Below are 14,551 nucleotides of genomic sequence, written 5' to 3' on the forward strand. Positions count from 1 at the left end.
CAGTAATTCAGTGGAGGAGCAGTATCTGGGTACCTGGGTTGGTGAGGCCATCCTTTCAGGAGAGAAAGGTTATGAGAACTTCTGCCACTGCTGTGGATAAGCAATATTAGTTAGCTGCTAGGTGTGCCGGCAGTATGGATCATTCCCTAAAAAGTCTCTTAGCACTGAAAATAAGCATGAGGCATGTAGTCCCACCTCAAGGTGCTTCTCCATGAAAAGTGTGTGCGTTATTGTCTCTCTAGGGGAGAAGGGACATGCATCTGTAATGGTCAAGTCCAAATCCAAAGTCCTCCAACACAAAGAGCAGTACTGGCAGATACCTGTGCGAGGCTGAACATAAAGTTTTAGCTGCTCCCAGTCACCACACGGAGGCACAGCCTGACTTGAGACTGCGTGTCAGGGTCTGGGGTCTGCCAAAGGCCAGCTCTGTGTTACTAAAGGGGCAGGCTGCCTGCCAGGGCTCTGCAGGGCCCCCAGTGTTCACAGAGGCAGCACCAAAGCCAGAGGATCCCAGACTCTTGAACTGGTATGTTGATGCTCGCGGCGCTCCTCTTCTGCCCCGCCGCAGGAACACGGAGGGTCCTCCTGGCTGGAATTCCAGTGTCGCCGTTGTAATGAGACCACCCCACAGCTTCTGTGGCGTAGGTGGCGTTTTGTATTCACTCACATAGGGTTATGTTGCCAGTCTTCATAAGCAGAGCTTTCTACTGCTCTCATCCCCTTTCAGAGAGCCGAAGGGTCAACGCATTAAGCTTTGCTGTACAACGAACAGTGGGGACTGCAGTGCGGAATACACGGGATAAGAAACCTGAGGGACACAGAGAAAAGATTTTACTTATTTTTCCTCCCCTTCTTCTTAATCCTAACTGCAAGCCAAGAACGCAGCAGAGCCGAGACAAACGGGGGTGACCTGCGATAGGCCTCCACAAGAGGGCTCCCACTACAGTGAAGACAGAGCCGAGCGCTGATCGGAGCTAGACAGCTCAAGACGGGCACTGCAGTGAGCTACAGGCTGCCCCGCTGCTCACTGTGAAAACCTCTGGACCGTGCAGAGGTGCTGTCCCTCTGCGGAGTGAGGATGGCTAATGAATGTGCTACCCCCTTTAAGCAGCAATAGGACATGGCTCAGCACATCGCACAGTTACGAGGTGACTTGTCGGCCGCTAGAGAAGCACAGCTTCCACCCCTGTCCACAGACGAGCAGCTGTTCCAAGCACTGCAGTTGGGAAACACCAGGCATTTGCAGAAAAAGCCTGGCAAGCTTCTGCAGCAAAAGAGGAATGTGGCAGAACGGATTTATTCAGTAGGTGAACTCCTGCCGCTCCTAACACAAAACTCCCCCGAATTCATGCTAACCAGGGCTCTAGTATCTGTTCCAGATAGGGCCTTCCCCAGAGGAAAACATGAGTGGTCAGGTTTGGAAATGAGATAAATGGCCTGAACAATACTTTCCCCTCCTTTCCATCACAAAAATGTTTTGCTTTTAGATCACTGCAATGCACAGCATAACAAATTCACGACTTCCAGGATTCTACGGCTGTTGCTCTACTTTATTGCCCTGGCAATGTATGCAGTATGCCGTGGCAAGAGCAGGAAGTGCAGTCACCTGGATAATGATGTGAATAAGAGCAATTAGCTGCTAATCTTTACTTAAGTCTCTTAACTTGACCAATGTCTTTTTGGAGGACACACAGCTCTGAACACAGCTGAGCTTTCGAGACAAAACAAATATAAAGCTCTGTAGGTGTAAAACCTGGATAAGCCAGACTTTTCTCCAGTTAAACCTTTACAACACCTGAGTATCACAAATAGCTCCTTTTAAGAGATGAGTATTTCCTGGGCAAGTGTTGAAGGGGAAACTTTTCCTTCTCCATTCCTCCAGCTGCTGAAGGGAATGGAGATATCTCAGAAGCGGACGGGCATTGCTAATCTTAATGGGAAAGCTGGAGTTGGTCTCTTGTTGTTCACGTCTCCCTCACTTCCATTTGGTCAGTCCATCATTTCTATCATCAGTGATGTTCCCATGTTTATGCAACAGAGCCATGAGTACACGGCTCACAGGACATCCACCAGAAACAACCTCTAGGGAATGATGCCACATGTGGGACCTATAGTAGTGATGAGCTACTACTCACGAATGAGTCAGCACAGGAACTAAAAGACTGTCCAGTTCTTAGTTGAGAGGCCCAAAAAATGAGAACAAGGACAGCATCAGGGCCTGTCACTGCAGATCCTGATAGATGGATGACCATGCTACAAACCCACCTCTCGGATATTAACCCGCTTCCTTATGCAGGTTCAGAGGAGACACTGACAGCCAAAGTTGTCAAATGGTCCTTTCTATTCACCTCCCTCTGTCTCCATCTCCATTTAGTCCCTAAAAACGTATGTTAATTGAGGAAAAGAACACCACAAAGGTTTGCACACCATCCATGCAGGGCCAGCGCTGTGGAGAAAGCAGCCGAGCAGCCCAGGAGATTTGTCCCTCAACATTTTTCACTAGGTTCATTCCTAGAGATTCAAAATAACCCAAACAAAGCAATGCCCCACAAGCAACGTGAGCATCGTTCCCCTAGCTACCTGACCAGGAAACACCGTATGTCTGAGTTGGCAGCAGGGCCCTACCGCTTGCATTTACCCTAAAGGACAGCACAGTGAGCTAACATTGCATGAAAATCAAATAGTATTTGAGCAGCTATTTTGCCAAGAGAAGGATGGTGAAGAAAACTTACCTGCCAATGCAATCTGGTCATACAGATGATGTTTCAGATGTCACTTTAGAGCTCATGGGTGGCTTTGTACATTCTTTCACACCCTGTTCCGCTGAATCCTGACGCTTACAGCAGTGAGAACAGACTGAAAAAGAAGATCCCCAATTAGTATTTGAAATTACAGAAGACATAAATGTGCTGAATAGAAATGTCTTCTTCAACAAAGTAAAATATAACTGGCAGTGGGAAGGAAGGAGAGGAGAAATTAAGGAAAAAGAAATCTTCTAGTTCTAGTTACCTCTCTTTTTCCTTGGCAGGTCTCATCCCTGCAGTACACCTGAATATGGCTGGCCTACAGACATTGTCTGATCTGATAGAAAGTTCTGTTACATATAAATGTTAACGAGTCATGATAAAACAGATCTCATTCCCAGGGCTAGGACCTCAGCCTGGCACAAAGACAGGTTGCTACATACTAAGATAAGAACAGAAAGGACATAATGATAAAAGTTATATGTCACTAAATGCAGTTTACCAAGTGAGTGTAAGAATGCTGGTATTTGAACCAGCCAACCAACTCTTTCAGTGTTTTAAAAGGAGTTCAAATTAAACAGGTATCTCAGCATCTATGAATTACTTTGAATAATCAAGTTGAATCTTTCTGTACTGTTACAGCAAGTTGCACAGATTTTACAACATGGATCCTAAGCTTTTCTTTAAGTGACCTTTAATCTTGGTCTAATCTCGGTGTTTTGTGTTTAATTAACTGAAGAGCCAAAAAAATAAATAAATCAATCTAAGGTTTTCATTCTTAAATTACTGAAAAGATAGGCTGTGAGCTACTCCAAGTGTGGGGGTTGAATCTCAGCAAAGCATCTTCGTATTTTAGGTCTTGTAGGTGACCCGTAGCAACAGCAGCAGGAAGCGTTCTTAGGACAAGTGTTTTCCTTCCCAGACACATGGCAATGCACAGCAGCGCTGCAGTGTGACAACTGGTCAAACTGGGAAGTTGGATTGAAGCTCTACCTTCAGTTTCATAGAACATACGCTTGGTCTGGAAACTGGCTGTACAAAACAGCACCACCTGACTCTGCAAATCCACTCCCTGTGCGTATTCTGAAAATGGGCTGAAAGGGACATTCCGGTTCATGCAGCCATGTCCCATGCTGCTGCAGGTGATCGCATTCCACCACATTGGTGTTCTTTTAACATCTACTTTAAAAGCAATTTGGTTTCTATATAAAAGGCTATCTCAGAATACTCCAGATTCTTGCTAATTTAATGGTAAGGAACCTTTCGATTTCCAGCCTGTATTTGTTTAGAGCCAAATCCTCCAATTCCAGTTCATTTTCTCCTATAATCAGAAGTTCATTATCCACACAGCTAACAGCACAGACTGTGATCAGTTCTGATTTTCTTGGTTTCATCCTGCTTGCTGCTTTCCCATTGACATAGCCTCAGGGTACAGCAGGGGAAAAACAGCACTGGTGTCATGGGGGCACATGAGTGGAAAATGAGGAGGTGCACAGGTGTAGCCAAGAGTCACTGTCTTCTGGAAGCTTCCTTTCTTTGTGGTAAGAGCACCAGAAAGAAAATTAGCCCGATCTGACTCAGTGGTCACATTGGGGTTTGAAGGGATGTGGTTGGTGAGGAGTGGAAAAGTAGTAATTCTACCTCCACACTTGGGAGTGCACTTGTCTGAAGTTGAAATAGAGGTAGCAGAGACACACACGTGACAAACATACAAGCGTCCCTAGGTGAACCGAGTTCCTGCTGCCTGTTCAAATACCCTCTTTCCAACAGGGGGTACCACTGTGACCATGAGATGTTAAGAAGCTCAGGCTGATGGCTTCTGGTTTAAGTGCGTTGAACACAGAGTGTGGGGTTCTGATCTCCAGACCTGACTTCCCCAGTGACCTGGCAGAACTCAGTTGGGCGATATTTATAAGGTGTTGCAAGGCCTGCTGTCTTTCTGCAGGACAGGGTGTGGATAGGACATCTACTGCTCCTGACTTCCAAGTACCAGCTGGATGCCTTTATAAACCCATTAGATGTCTACCCACATCTTCAGGGGCTTTTAATTAGGTCAGCTTAGACACGATGAGGAATAACAGCTAACAGATGAGATTTCTTTTGAGCCATAAAAGAAAAATACATCTACTCTGCTCCCAGCTAACCCCAAGATGCTTGAGGTCCCCTTTGCCGTGGAAAAACTCCTGGAGACATGTCTGGAGTTACTGAAGACTTCATAGGGTGGGACAGGGCACCTCACCTGTGCTGGTTTTGGCCACATAAAGAAGACAAATCCATGTCTCTTGATTGGGATTCTCCTAGAAGTGGATCATTGCTGTGCTTAAGATTTTTGCTGTGGCTCTAGCACTGTGTATTTTTGTACCTTTGGCTCTGAGTTTTCTGAGGGATTGTCTAAATAGGGTGTGTGGAGAGATCCAGTTCTGAAACTGTCAGTGCTCAGCTGTATCTATCATGATCACCGAGATTCTTGGCATCTTCAAGCATCTTATACATAAACATAATACATAAAAAATGTGCCTTTGTGAAACTCTTCAATTCTGTATATCCCTGATTTTGGAATTACTCTGATCTGCTGTCAAAACTCCTTGTCACCCCTTCACTCTCAAGCCTGAAGCCTACAGCTGCCTGCATACGAAACGTAGGAAGTCCTGAGCTGGACTTAGGTTTTGTTGAAGTAGATGGAAAAAAAAAGAAAAGAAAAGAAGGAAATGAGAAGGTGGTACAAAAATACCAAGTGTGTCAGCCTAGCTTCTAAACGTGTATTTTACATAGAAACTCCAGAAGTTGTTTCTGTTGCGTGAAAAAGGATCGACACTTACCGTGCCTTGAGAGGTACCTTGCTGCTAGGGTGATAGCCAAAAGGAAGATGATAATGATGATACTCGAAGCAGTAATGACATTATAAGATGGAGCCACAGTAGGGACAACACAGTCGTTTGTTTTTTCTGAGACAGAAGAAATAAAACATAAATAAAGGGCCCAACAACATGTTGACAGGTAAGAGCAGGTACGTGAATTTTGGGGGTTCTGGACAAATTGTAACTTAGCCTGAAAAATTTACCTATTCAATAAACAAACAGACAAAGCTGGAGCTGGCACCTAAATTTCTTCCATTCCCCTATATCTGCTATGTGCTGAGATTTTTAACACATTCACAGACTCTGAAATGCTGGGTCTTTGTCCAGAACAGGACTGAGGCAGGCACCAGTTTAAAACACCTGAGCTGTCTTTTAAACTTAATGGTTAGGCTTGGTGGAAAAGTCTGAGTCCATGTCTACAAAACTTGCATTCTCAAAAGTACTCTACAGGTTTTCTTACTGTTTTCACCAGATTGATGCCGATTTTTTCCCCCTCTGAATTCACAGGTGATGGAGGGTGGTGCATTAAACAGACCAGAATAGGCTTTTTTTGTCAGAAAAGGTTTTGTGGCAGAGTTTGGTGGATCTGGAGCCTTTGGTTTTTCACCACTGGAGATGACCATTCTGACACTTGAGCATTAGGGTAGATAATGGGCTGTTCTCGTACAGTACAGGAGAACCCTCATTCAACAGGAGGGACAGAGTTGGTGCATGGTCACAGGTCTTCAGATTTTCGTCACCTGCATCTGGCATAATTAAGTATCATTCAACTCCGAAGACACTAGCCTGATCTGCTGTACGACATTCCCCTCCATGGTTTGCCTCCTGCATTTACCAGGGGCTCTCTTCTGTTTCCATGTTTAACTAAAGATTTGTTTGGAGGACCATTTCCATCACAGAAAATGGGAACATGGGAGTGGTTCCACATTCTTAAAAATCAGAAAGTGGGGATTTTGTGACTGCTGCTGTCACTAGTGATTGCACCCTCCTCGGAGAATCTGTGTGACAACAGTGTATTATTGTTATTAGTCTTTTCTGTTGCTCTCCTTTTCTATGTTGTATGATATTCACAACCTTCTTCCATTACCATCTCTAGGGACGTTATGCACTACATCCAGCAATAACCAATATTCATAAAGCCCTAGTTTCTGGCATTCGTTCTGAAGCTCAATGGCACCTCTCCTCATAAAGCCCCTTTGATTTTAGTTGGATTGATGAATAAGGTACCTTGATGAATAAGGTACAATTCCCTAGGAAAAATAGCACTTCTCTAGCTTTGCTTGAAGGTGCCCTTATCTTTATAGTGAAAACATCAGGCCCAGAGACATTTCAGAACACTTTTTTGGTAACAACATTAAAAAAAATAAAATCCTTTTGGCTTTAAGCATTTCCTTGCAGAACCCCTTTAACTGCAAAACATCTGGACTGTAGTGTGCTGCCTCCCTCATGCTGTTTCCACTTGTCCCTCAAGCTTTTCAAAGCACAGACTTATCTATTATGTTATCACTTTCAACCCGTGCACAGTGATGGGATTTTCATAGACATATTAAATATGTGTGTGGAAGAAGAATTTTGCCTAGACCCCAGCTGACAGTTTGTTAAATGAGGAAATTCTTTTTACGTGCGACCTGGGGCTTTTAAAGCACACACATTTCTCAGGTGCCTCCATTCAAATACCAGAGCTGTGTCCCCCAGCTGGCTCGCAGGCGGGATCACTGGGTCAGCCTTGCATGAACAGATATACAAACTCTACTACTTTCTGAGAGAGGCAACTCAGCAGATTCAATAAAGTGGGTTTGTAACACAAACTGTTAATAAAACCTACTCAGAAGCAAACTGGTGGACTTGGTAAAGCCATTGTATTCAACGGAGCAAGTGATGTTGACATCTTGGGTCATGTTGAGTGACAGTTTGCCAGTGACATTGTATGGGCTGAGGCTGGACTCGGTCACCCAGCTGGCATTCCACACCACGGACATGTTGTTGAGGGCTCCAGAGAGTTTGGGTTTGGGGAAACCTCCGTAAGAAGAACACATTACCACCAGTTCAGTTGATGCACAAGAATCAGCGGTTACTTCTGCTGTTAGGTTCGGCTCACTGAAGTCAGCTGAAGCAAGAAAGATGCAGTTACCATTCTGACAGATATCAGCAAGGGCTGCAGTTCTTATCACCTGTGGTCACAGCAAAGACTTCCCCACAGGGCATTCTTCCTCTATCATAAGCTGTTTGGCCTTTCTTTTGCCTTAGCGTTCTCCCTGCAGCCTTGCCTGGGTAAGACCTTGGCCTTTGCCTCCTCTCCCTCCTGTGCAGTACACACACTTCATGACCCCACCTCTCCATTGCCACCATTTCTCTCTACATCCAGCAGTTTATGGAACAACAGAAGGAATCATAAAACAAGTAGGAAAAACATGGAACTGAATAAAAATCCATTTACAGGCAACAGTAGACAATTTCCTTTTCCCTCCCTTGTTAGTCCATTCTCAGCCAGAAGCTCCCATAGGGTCCATCTCTGCTGGGAAAGGAGGTGAGCCCTTTCCCTTGTTTCTCTCTGCCGGGCTGGTCAGCAAGAGACTGAACTACATTTGCTATATATAATGAACCCCTCCAGAAGGCCCAGCTGAGAGCAAGACCAAGTCATACGTGTTGTTGCAAAAATGCATAGCAGGACACAGGTCCTCTCAGACCATGTTCTCACTGGGCTTCTGTCTCATTGCCAAAGGGTTTTCAGGGGCTTCCCACCTGCACAGCTTGTTCCATGCCTTCCTGCCTGGTCAAATGTATCGTGTTTGTAAGGCTGCATGGTGAAATGGATGAGAGGACTAGTATGAGTGAAGAAGGAGAAGAAAGGTGGTGTCCGTTTTAGCCTGCTTCCTTTTGCCGATTTAGTGCACATTGTTACTGTGAACAGTTGCATTGGTACAACTGAGGATGCCCACAGGATGCCATAAACAGCCCAGGGTGAGGAGGAAGAGGGAAGGGGTGGCAAAGGAACTACTTAAGGCAACTGTACCACTGCGAAAATCTCAGTGGGACCACATCCTTACAAGAGAGGCAGCAATCAGAAACAGTAACCCAGCACGTGCCTTTCTGTTGGGCTTAAGTCGCAACAACATGACTGCTGCCAAAAGGACCAAATTGTCCTTCCCTCCCCAGCAAGCTGTAGGTCTGAAGCCTCTACACCCCTCAGCCTCTAGCCCCAGCCAGGGCAAGACCAGGCAGAGAACTGCAGCAGGTTTCTCAGCACGCTGCAAAATGACCCTTTTGGGAGCAGCTAACGTTTTGTGTGCAACCGCTCCCCGCCTGCCTCACCATTTGGCCACATGGCTGCTGGGATCTGCAGAAGGCAGACAGCTTTGTGGTTGCAGCACGTCTCCCACAGCTTCTGCTGACCACAAACCCATGGGCCAGGCTACCAAATAACTAGTACCTAACGAAAGGGTAACTTGCTTAGCACTGCACAGCTGACCGGTAGCAGACAAGGAGAGACCTGGATTTCCTTCCAGGCCCACTAGGTGTTGAGCAATACGGCACTGATGTCCAGTCTGGAAAGTAAGTCCATTGAAACATCCCAGCCAGCTTCACTAGGGCTCCCTGGTCAGTCACCAAGGAGTAACACCTTTCTGCCTTTCTCACTCCTGGACCCCTCAATAACTGATCCCACTTTACCAAGGGCAGCAGAAGTCTACCACAATTATTACAACTGTCCTGTTAAGACAGCAAGGGGATTTCTGGAAGGAAAGAAACTGGAGTATTTGTGGGCAGGAAAAGAGATCCGCTGTTTCACATTTTTCATGTGGTTAACTCCTCAGCCCTCACAGCTAGAGAGGCTGCAGGCAGTGCACTTCCCTTTTTTTCATACCAGTTCCCAGAAAGATCACTAAATTTGTCTTTGTGCACATATGCCCACAATGCCTTCAGACAAGCAGGCAATGGCCAAGCCTCAGGAGCTCGTTTATTTTGCTGACGAATCTCATTCCAGATGGAGAATGCTCGTTCACTTCTCTGGAAGATTCCTGGAACTCTCTGCTGCTAAAGGTATTCAAATGTATGTAGATATTTATATGTTACCAATATCTCTGCCTTTGGTTGAAACCAACAGCTACAAAAACAGTGGTGGAAATGGAAAATAATGTCAATGGAACTTTCTGTAGCCTCCAAGAAAAGATTCAGATTCATTTTGAGAAAAGGAACTTGGGTTGTTTCTTTAAGATAAAAAGCCTCAGATCTCCAGCTGAGTTCAGCCTTAGGTTGTGGAGCTGCAGCGCAGCCGGTGGTCTGGCCAGCCCCCCAAGAGCCTGGGCTTCGCAGGGGGGTTGGTGCAGGGCTGGGATGCTACTGTGGTCATTAGAGAAGCAATGCCACCGCATTCCTCTTTCAGCTTGGATGCTTCCCATGCACCAAGGGCTTGGTCTCTACTTTGCCCAAAACACAGCAGAGGCGGCCCAGGGCACCCACCAGCAGTGGTACCTGGGAAGGTGTCCTAGGGGGGAGGTCTTTTCCCAAGAGGGAGGCATCAAGGGGAGGATGGTGGGCTGGTGGCGGGAAAGGCAGATTTTCTGTACCGGGGTAGCTTTGGAAAGGTACGGAGGAAAGCTGCTAAAAAGGAAACAGTTAACACACCCTCCAGCACTCTTTGAGGCTTCCTCGTGCAAGTCTATCTGCTGTACTACGACTAATGCTTTAAGGAGTGTCCTTTACCCTGGGGATGGCACCAGAAAGCCCCAGGTGTCAGGAGGCAATCCACCTACCTGTAACAAAGAGGTTGACAGGCTCATTGCACACAACAACCGGGTTCTGCGAAAATCTGAGGTGCTGAACTACACACCAGTAAGGGCCATTGTCCAGGATTTCCATGGAGGAGATCCATAGGGTGAGGTTCCTGGGGTCTATCTCTGTCCGGTTCTCATACCGGGCGGAGTTGTGCTCGGAGATCCTCTCCCCCGCCGCGTAGGCAAGCACTACCTCTGTAGTGTTCTTCTGCCAGTAGACCCGGTAGTTCTGTAGGCTTTCCGAGCTGGGAATTTCATGGCAACAAGGCAAACCGACTTTTTCTCCCACTTTGCTTTTGACTACTTTCTTCTCCAGTGCATAGCCTGTAGGTGGGGGGCAGACAAAAGTCAGTGAGACAGTGTTATAGCCTTGTGCCACATCCTGCTGCATAAAGCTCAACTCTTTTGGCTCTGTCTGCACTTGCTAATGTAGCTCGTCACCCACAGAGCTGTTTACAGCTTCAGCTACGCACTGAGGGGGGGCCTCCCTTGGCGTTGCCTTTTACGTGATGCTCCAGTGCTACTTAGGATCCTGAGCAAATGATGTCTGAAGGCAAAGGCAGGAGAGTTACCTGCCTGAACAGAAACTTTGGTGGCCTCTTAAACACCTTAAAGATTTGTCATTACTCATGTCACGGTATAAAAACATACATGCCCAAACTGCTATATCCTCTGCTCTCCCTTTTCAGACCTCAGTGTCTGGAAAATCTGTGTCGCCCTCTGGTGGGTTCCCTGCGTGCCAAACAGAACCAAAGTGGACTGTAAGTGTGGGGGTTTCAGGGTTTTTTTGGAAGAGTTCTTTTTTCTTTTGTTTTTTAAGAAAAACCCCCTAATATTTCAAGATCCCAGAAGCTAGGAGCAACCCTACAATGAGAAACACAGGTTACAGCCACACTGTCATCAGCCTTCTAGTATTAGCAAATGAACAGTTTTGGCTAGGCTGGCTAAAACAGACATATTCATAAAGGCCCATGGGCATCCTTTGGGATTACTTGCAAAACAGCACAGGCGTTCCCCACCTCCTGCCCAGTGACCGTGTTGGTGCCAAATCTAGTACACAGGCATGTGCCTCTTGTAATAAGCTGAGCCCCTTGGAGGGAGAAATAGGTACAACTTTGACCACGCTAGCAGTAACCCCCTGCTTCACACTGCAACTTCTGTTCACTCCATGCCAGTGATCAGTCCTGTTTTCCCACTCTACTTCCTCTTTCCAGTGGGTAGGTGGTCACAGGGGACAGGACTTAACACGTGAGGGAGCAGCTTAGCAAGGAGCTCCTGCTGCTGCTGGAAGAGTGACCCGGTATTAACGTGCTGTCCTGTGCTTCACCAAGGCCAGGGCAGATGGCTGGGCTTTCACCTGGGTTTCATCATCTTCAGGGTGAGACTTATCTCTGTGCTTTGTTAGTCCAAAAGGTTGGGTTGCTTTGCGTTTGCCCTGCTTGCCTCAGCCTCACTACCTTAACACCCATCTCCAGTAGAGGAAGGCGAGTACCAATCTGTTGCTCTCCATGGACTGAAAGCAGAAAAACAAGGAAATAGCTGGCCTCGGGACAGAGAAGATTCAAATTCCCAAATTCCTCCCCTGAAACTTCTCATTTAACTGGTTTCCCTCTGCTCAGCCACTTCATTGGTCTTCTGAAGGGAAAGATTCAAACAATTTCCCCCCCTGCCAAGTCCTGTACTTCCCCTTATAATGCACTGAAGACTCTGAGCAACCGAACTGCAGCAGACTATGAGCCCACTCAGCCCTCTGATCAATATCAGCCAGCAACCAGTAGCAAAATCAGCTCTTCCACTCTACATGGGATAAGAACTGCTGTACCTTGCCAACCTTTGGCAGCCAGGAGTTTTAGGGTGTCTTGACATCAGCAGTTACATCACTACAGCGAGACCTACCCCTTGAGGAAGCATTTTTGCTCCTTCAGGAATGCACGTGTATTTTTTGGCTTCCACAACATCCTGTGATGATGAGTTGCACAGTTTGATTACACGCTGCGTGAAAAAGCATTCACCTTAAAAGCAGCCCAGTTTAGGCTGAGTCTTGAAGTTCCTCCCCTGTGTATCTGTGTGCATTTGTGTGTATTTTCCCCTCAACCACATTTTTGCTTGTTCTCACAGTTCAGCTCTGTCGCTGGAGAGACTCACAGGAGCAGCCAGTCCAAACTTTGGGATTGTGGACCCTGATAAAGACAATTTTCTATTTTCTTTTGCAGCAGCAGGGGAGGAGCAGGCACACAGTAAATGTCAGGGTGACATCGCATCATGAGTTGCATGAGGTTCTCCGCACTTTGCCCCTAAGAGTCTCCTTTGCAACCAAAAGGAGAACAAAAACCTTCTTGGCAGTGCATGTGCCGGGTCTGGAAACTCCTGCTGATGTCACATCTACCCTTAAAAGGCTCTGCACCTTTGAAACTGCAACCTGAACGCTGCGAGCCTGAAGGAACCAAAGTCCATGAAGAGTCATTCAGCCCCACAAAAGTCCCCTTTCACTTTAAAGACGAACTGCAAAGCAAAAATGAAAACTCAGGTCTGTCCCATTTCTGTGCTGAATGCTCTCTGTGACCAGGCTGTGGGGGAGGTACCCACCATGGAAATAATCTTCAATGACTTTTCTAGAAAAGAAAGATCCCTCCTTTTTGCACCCCCCTGAAGCCCACCTGGTCCCAACCGTGCACACACATTGCTCCATCACTGGGAGGCTGCAGTGCGTGGCATTGAGCTGATTAAAGGGCTGACACTCTGTTCCCTGGGGCAGAAAACCACGCTTCATTCCAACTACGCCCATGCCCCATACAGCAGGGCTGCTTAGAACAGAAATGAGTGCAGAGGAAAACCGTCCTTTCTTGTCTGCTCTGAGAGGCAGCAAGCAGGAGAGCTGTTGAGCCTGTATTCCTATTTCCTTCGCTCCTTGTCCAAGTCATGTTTCAGAAATGCCCCAGTCGCAGAAGCTTGGTTATCCTACACACATAAAGTCAGGAGGTACAGGGGAGCAGATTGCCTCTGACACAGCAGTCCTGCAGAGACACTTGACTGCAAAAGGCAGTAAAAGACCACACAACGCTCTAGAGAAACAGCACTGAACTGCTGGAAACCTTCAGACAATCCCTGAAATCCCCAAAGCCACTCTCCTTCCCCTCTGTTCCCAATTTCTCTGCCCTTCTAAACTGCTTTGCCCTCTTTTGGTCTTACCTCATGTTACCTGGCTTGGCACAAAACCCACAAAGCAACACATATGATGGGAAAGGTCCTTCTTGGTAAGTTTCCCTATTTATCTTTGCAACAGCAGCTGGTCTCTCTGCTCGTAAATTATTAGCATCACTGAACTTTGCCTAGAACCATGCACATGGGACTCCTACTCTGCCAGGGCGCTGACACTGTTGTGCCTGGGCTGGTAAAAGGGGCTTGGGGCAGCTCTGGGAGGAGATGCACAGTGTGTCGTGGTGAGGCAAGGGCACCTCTGGTAATAGGGCTGGGCCAGCTGAGGAAAACACATCTCGTGGAGCTGCAGCTTTCTCCTGGAGGCCATCCCCTGGGGTTGGTGTGGGAATCACACCCAACAGTCCCTGGGTAATGCTGCAGCCTCGTTTTCTGTGAATAGCACAATTGCCCCAAACTTGTAGGATTTATCCTTTGAGGACCACACAGTACTTTACAGGGATTTCCAGCCAACACAGATAATCAGTTGAAAATCTGAGAAATTTTGAAAAGCTGAGTCTTTAAGGGACTAGACACTCCCCCTTGGACTTTTCTTTATCCCAGATGACTTTACCAGTGAGGAATCAGATTTTCCCAAGGCTTTCCATGGGGTTAAAATTCAGCAAATGCCCTGTGCTACAGTGGAACACATGAAGAAATGCTTTGTATTTAAATCAGTGTTGTGGCAGACTCCTGTGAACACACTGATCACAGGAAGACCCTGTTAGACAACCTCTGCGTGGGGACATCATTTCAGCAGTGCATAAAAACACTGCCTTCCTTTGCTTTTCACTGTAATGACCCCATGCAATGAGAAAGGTGGGATGAAACAGAGAAAAGTGCATGCTGGCAGGCCCTCCTGGCTGTCTTCCTCAAGGAGTCTGTGACTGTATATTAACCTTCCACCCAGACTGCACTCCACCAGGAAGAGGCACGCAAAGGGAAGTCTCGGCATGCAAAGAACAGAGGAGCAGCTCTTTCC

At 46.8% G+C, this 14,551-nt stretch overlaps 1 protein-coding gene across 1 annotated transcript in view; it reads right to left on the reverse strand.

The window, feature by feature from the left end:
* Nucleotides 1–2,749: 2,749 nt before the first annotated feature.
* Nucleotides 2,750–14,551, reverse strand: part of LOC104407383 (T-lymphocyte activation antigen CD80-like) — a 15,649-nt gene continuing 3,847 nt past the window's right edge. Inside the window, exons 2-5 of the mRNA XM_010016657.1 lie at nt 10,354–10,698; nt 7,428–7,709; nt 5,564–5,689; nt 2,750–2,856 (exon numbers count right to left, since the gene is read on the reverse strand). Of these exons, the coding sequence (XP_010014959.1) occupies nt 2,750–2,856; nt 5,564–5,689; nt 7,428–7,709; nt 10,354–10,698 (860 nt within the window). The remainder of the gene's footprint in view (nt 2,857–5,563; nt 5,690–7,427; nt 7,710–10,353; nt 10,699–14,551) is intronic.

The sequence above is a fragment of the Nestor notabilis genome, unplaced genomic scaffold (genome assembly GCF_000696875.1).
Source record: "Nestor notabilis isolate BGI_N333 unplaced genomic scaffold, ASM69687v1 scaffold20420, whole genome shotgun sequence".
Taxonomy (NCBI): Eukaryota; Metazoa; Chordata; class Aves; order Psittaciformes; family Psittacidae; genus Nestor; species Nestor notabilis.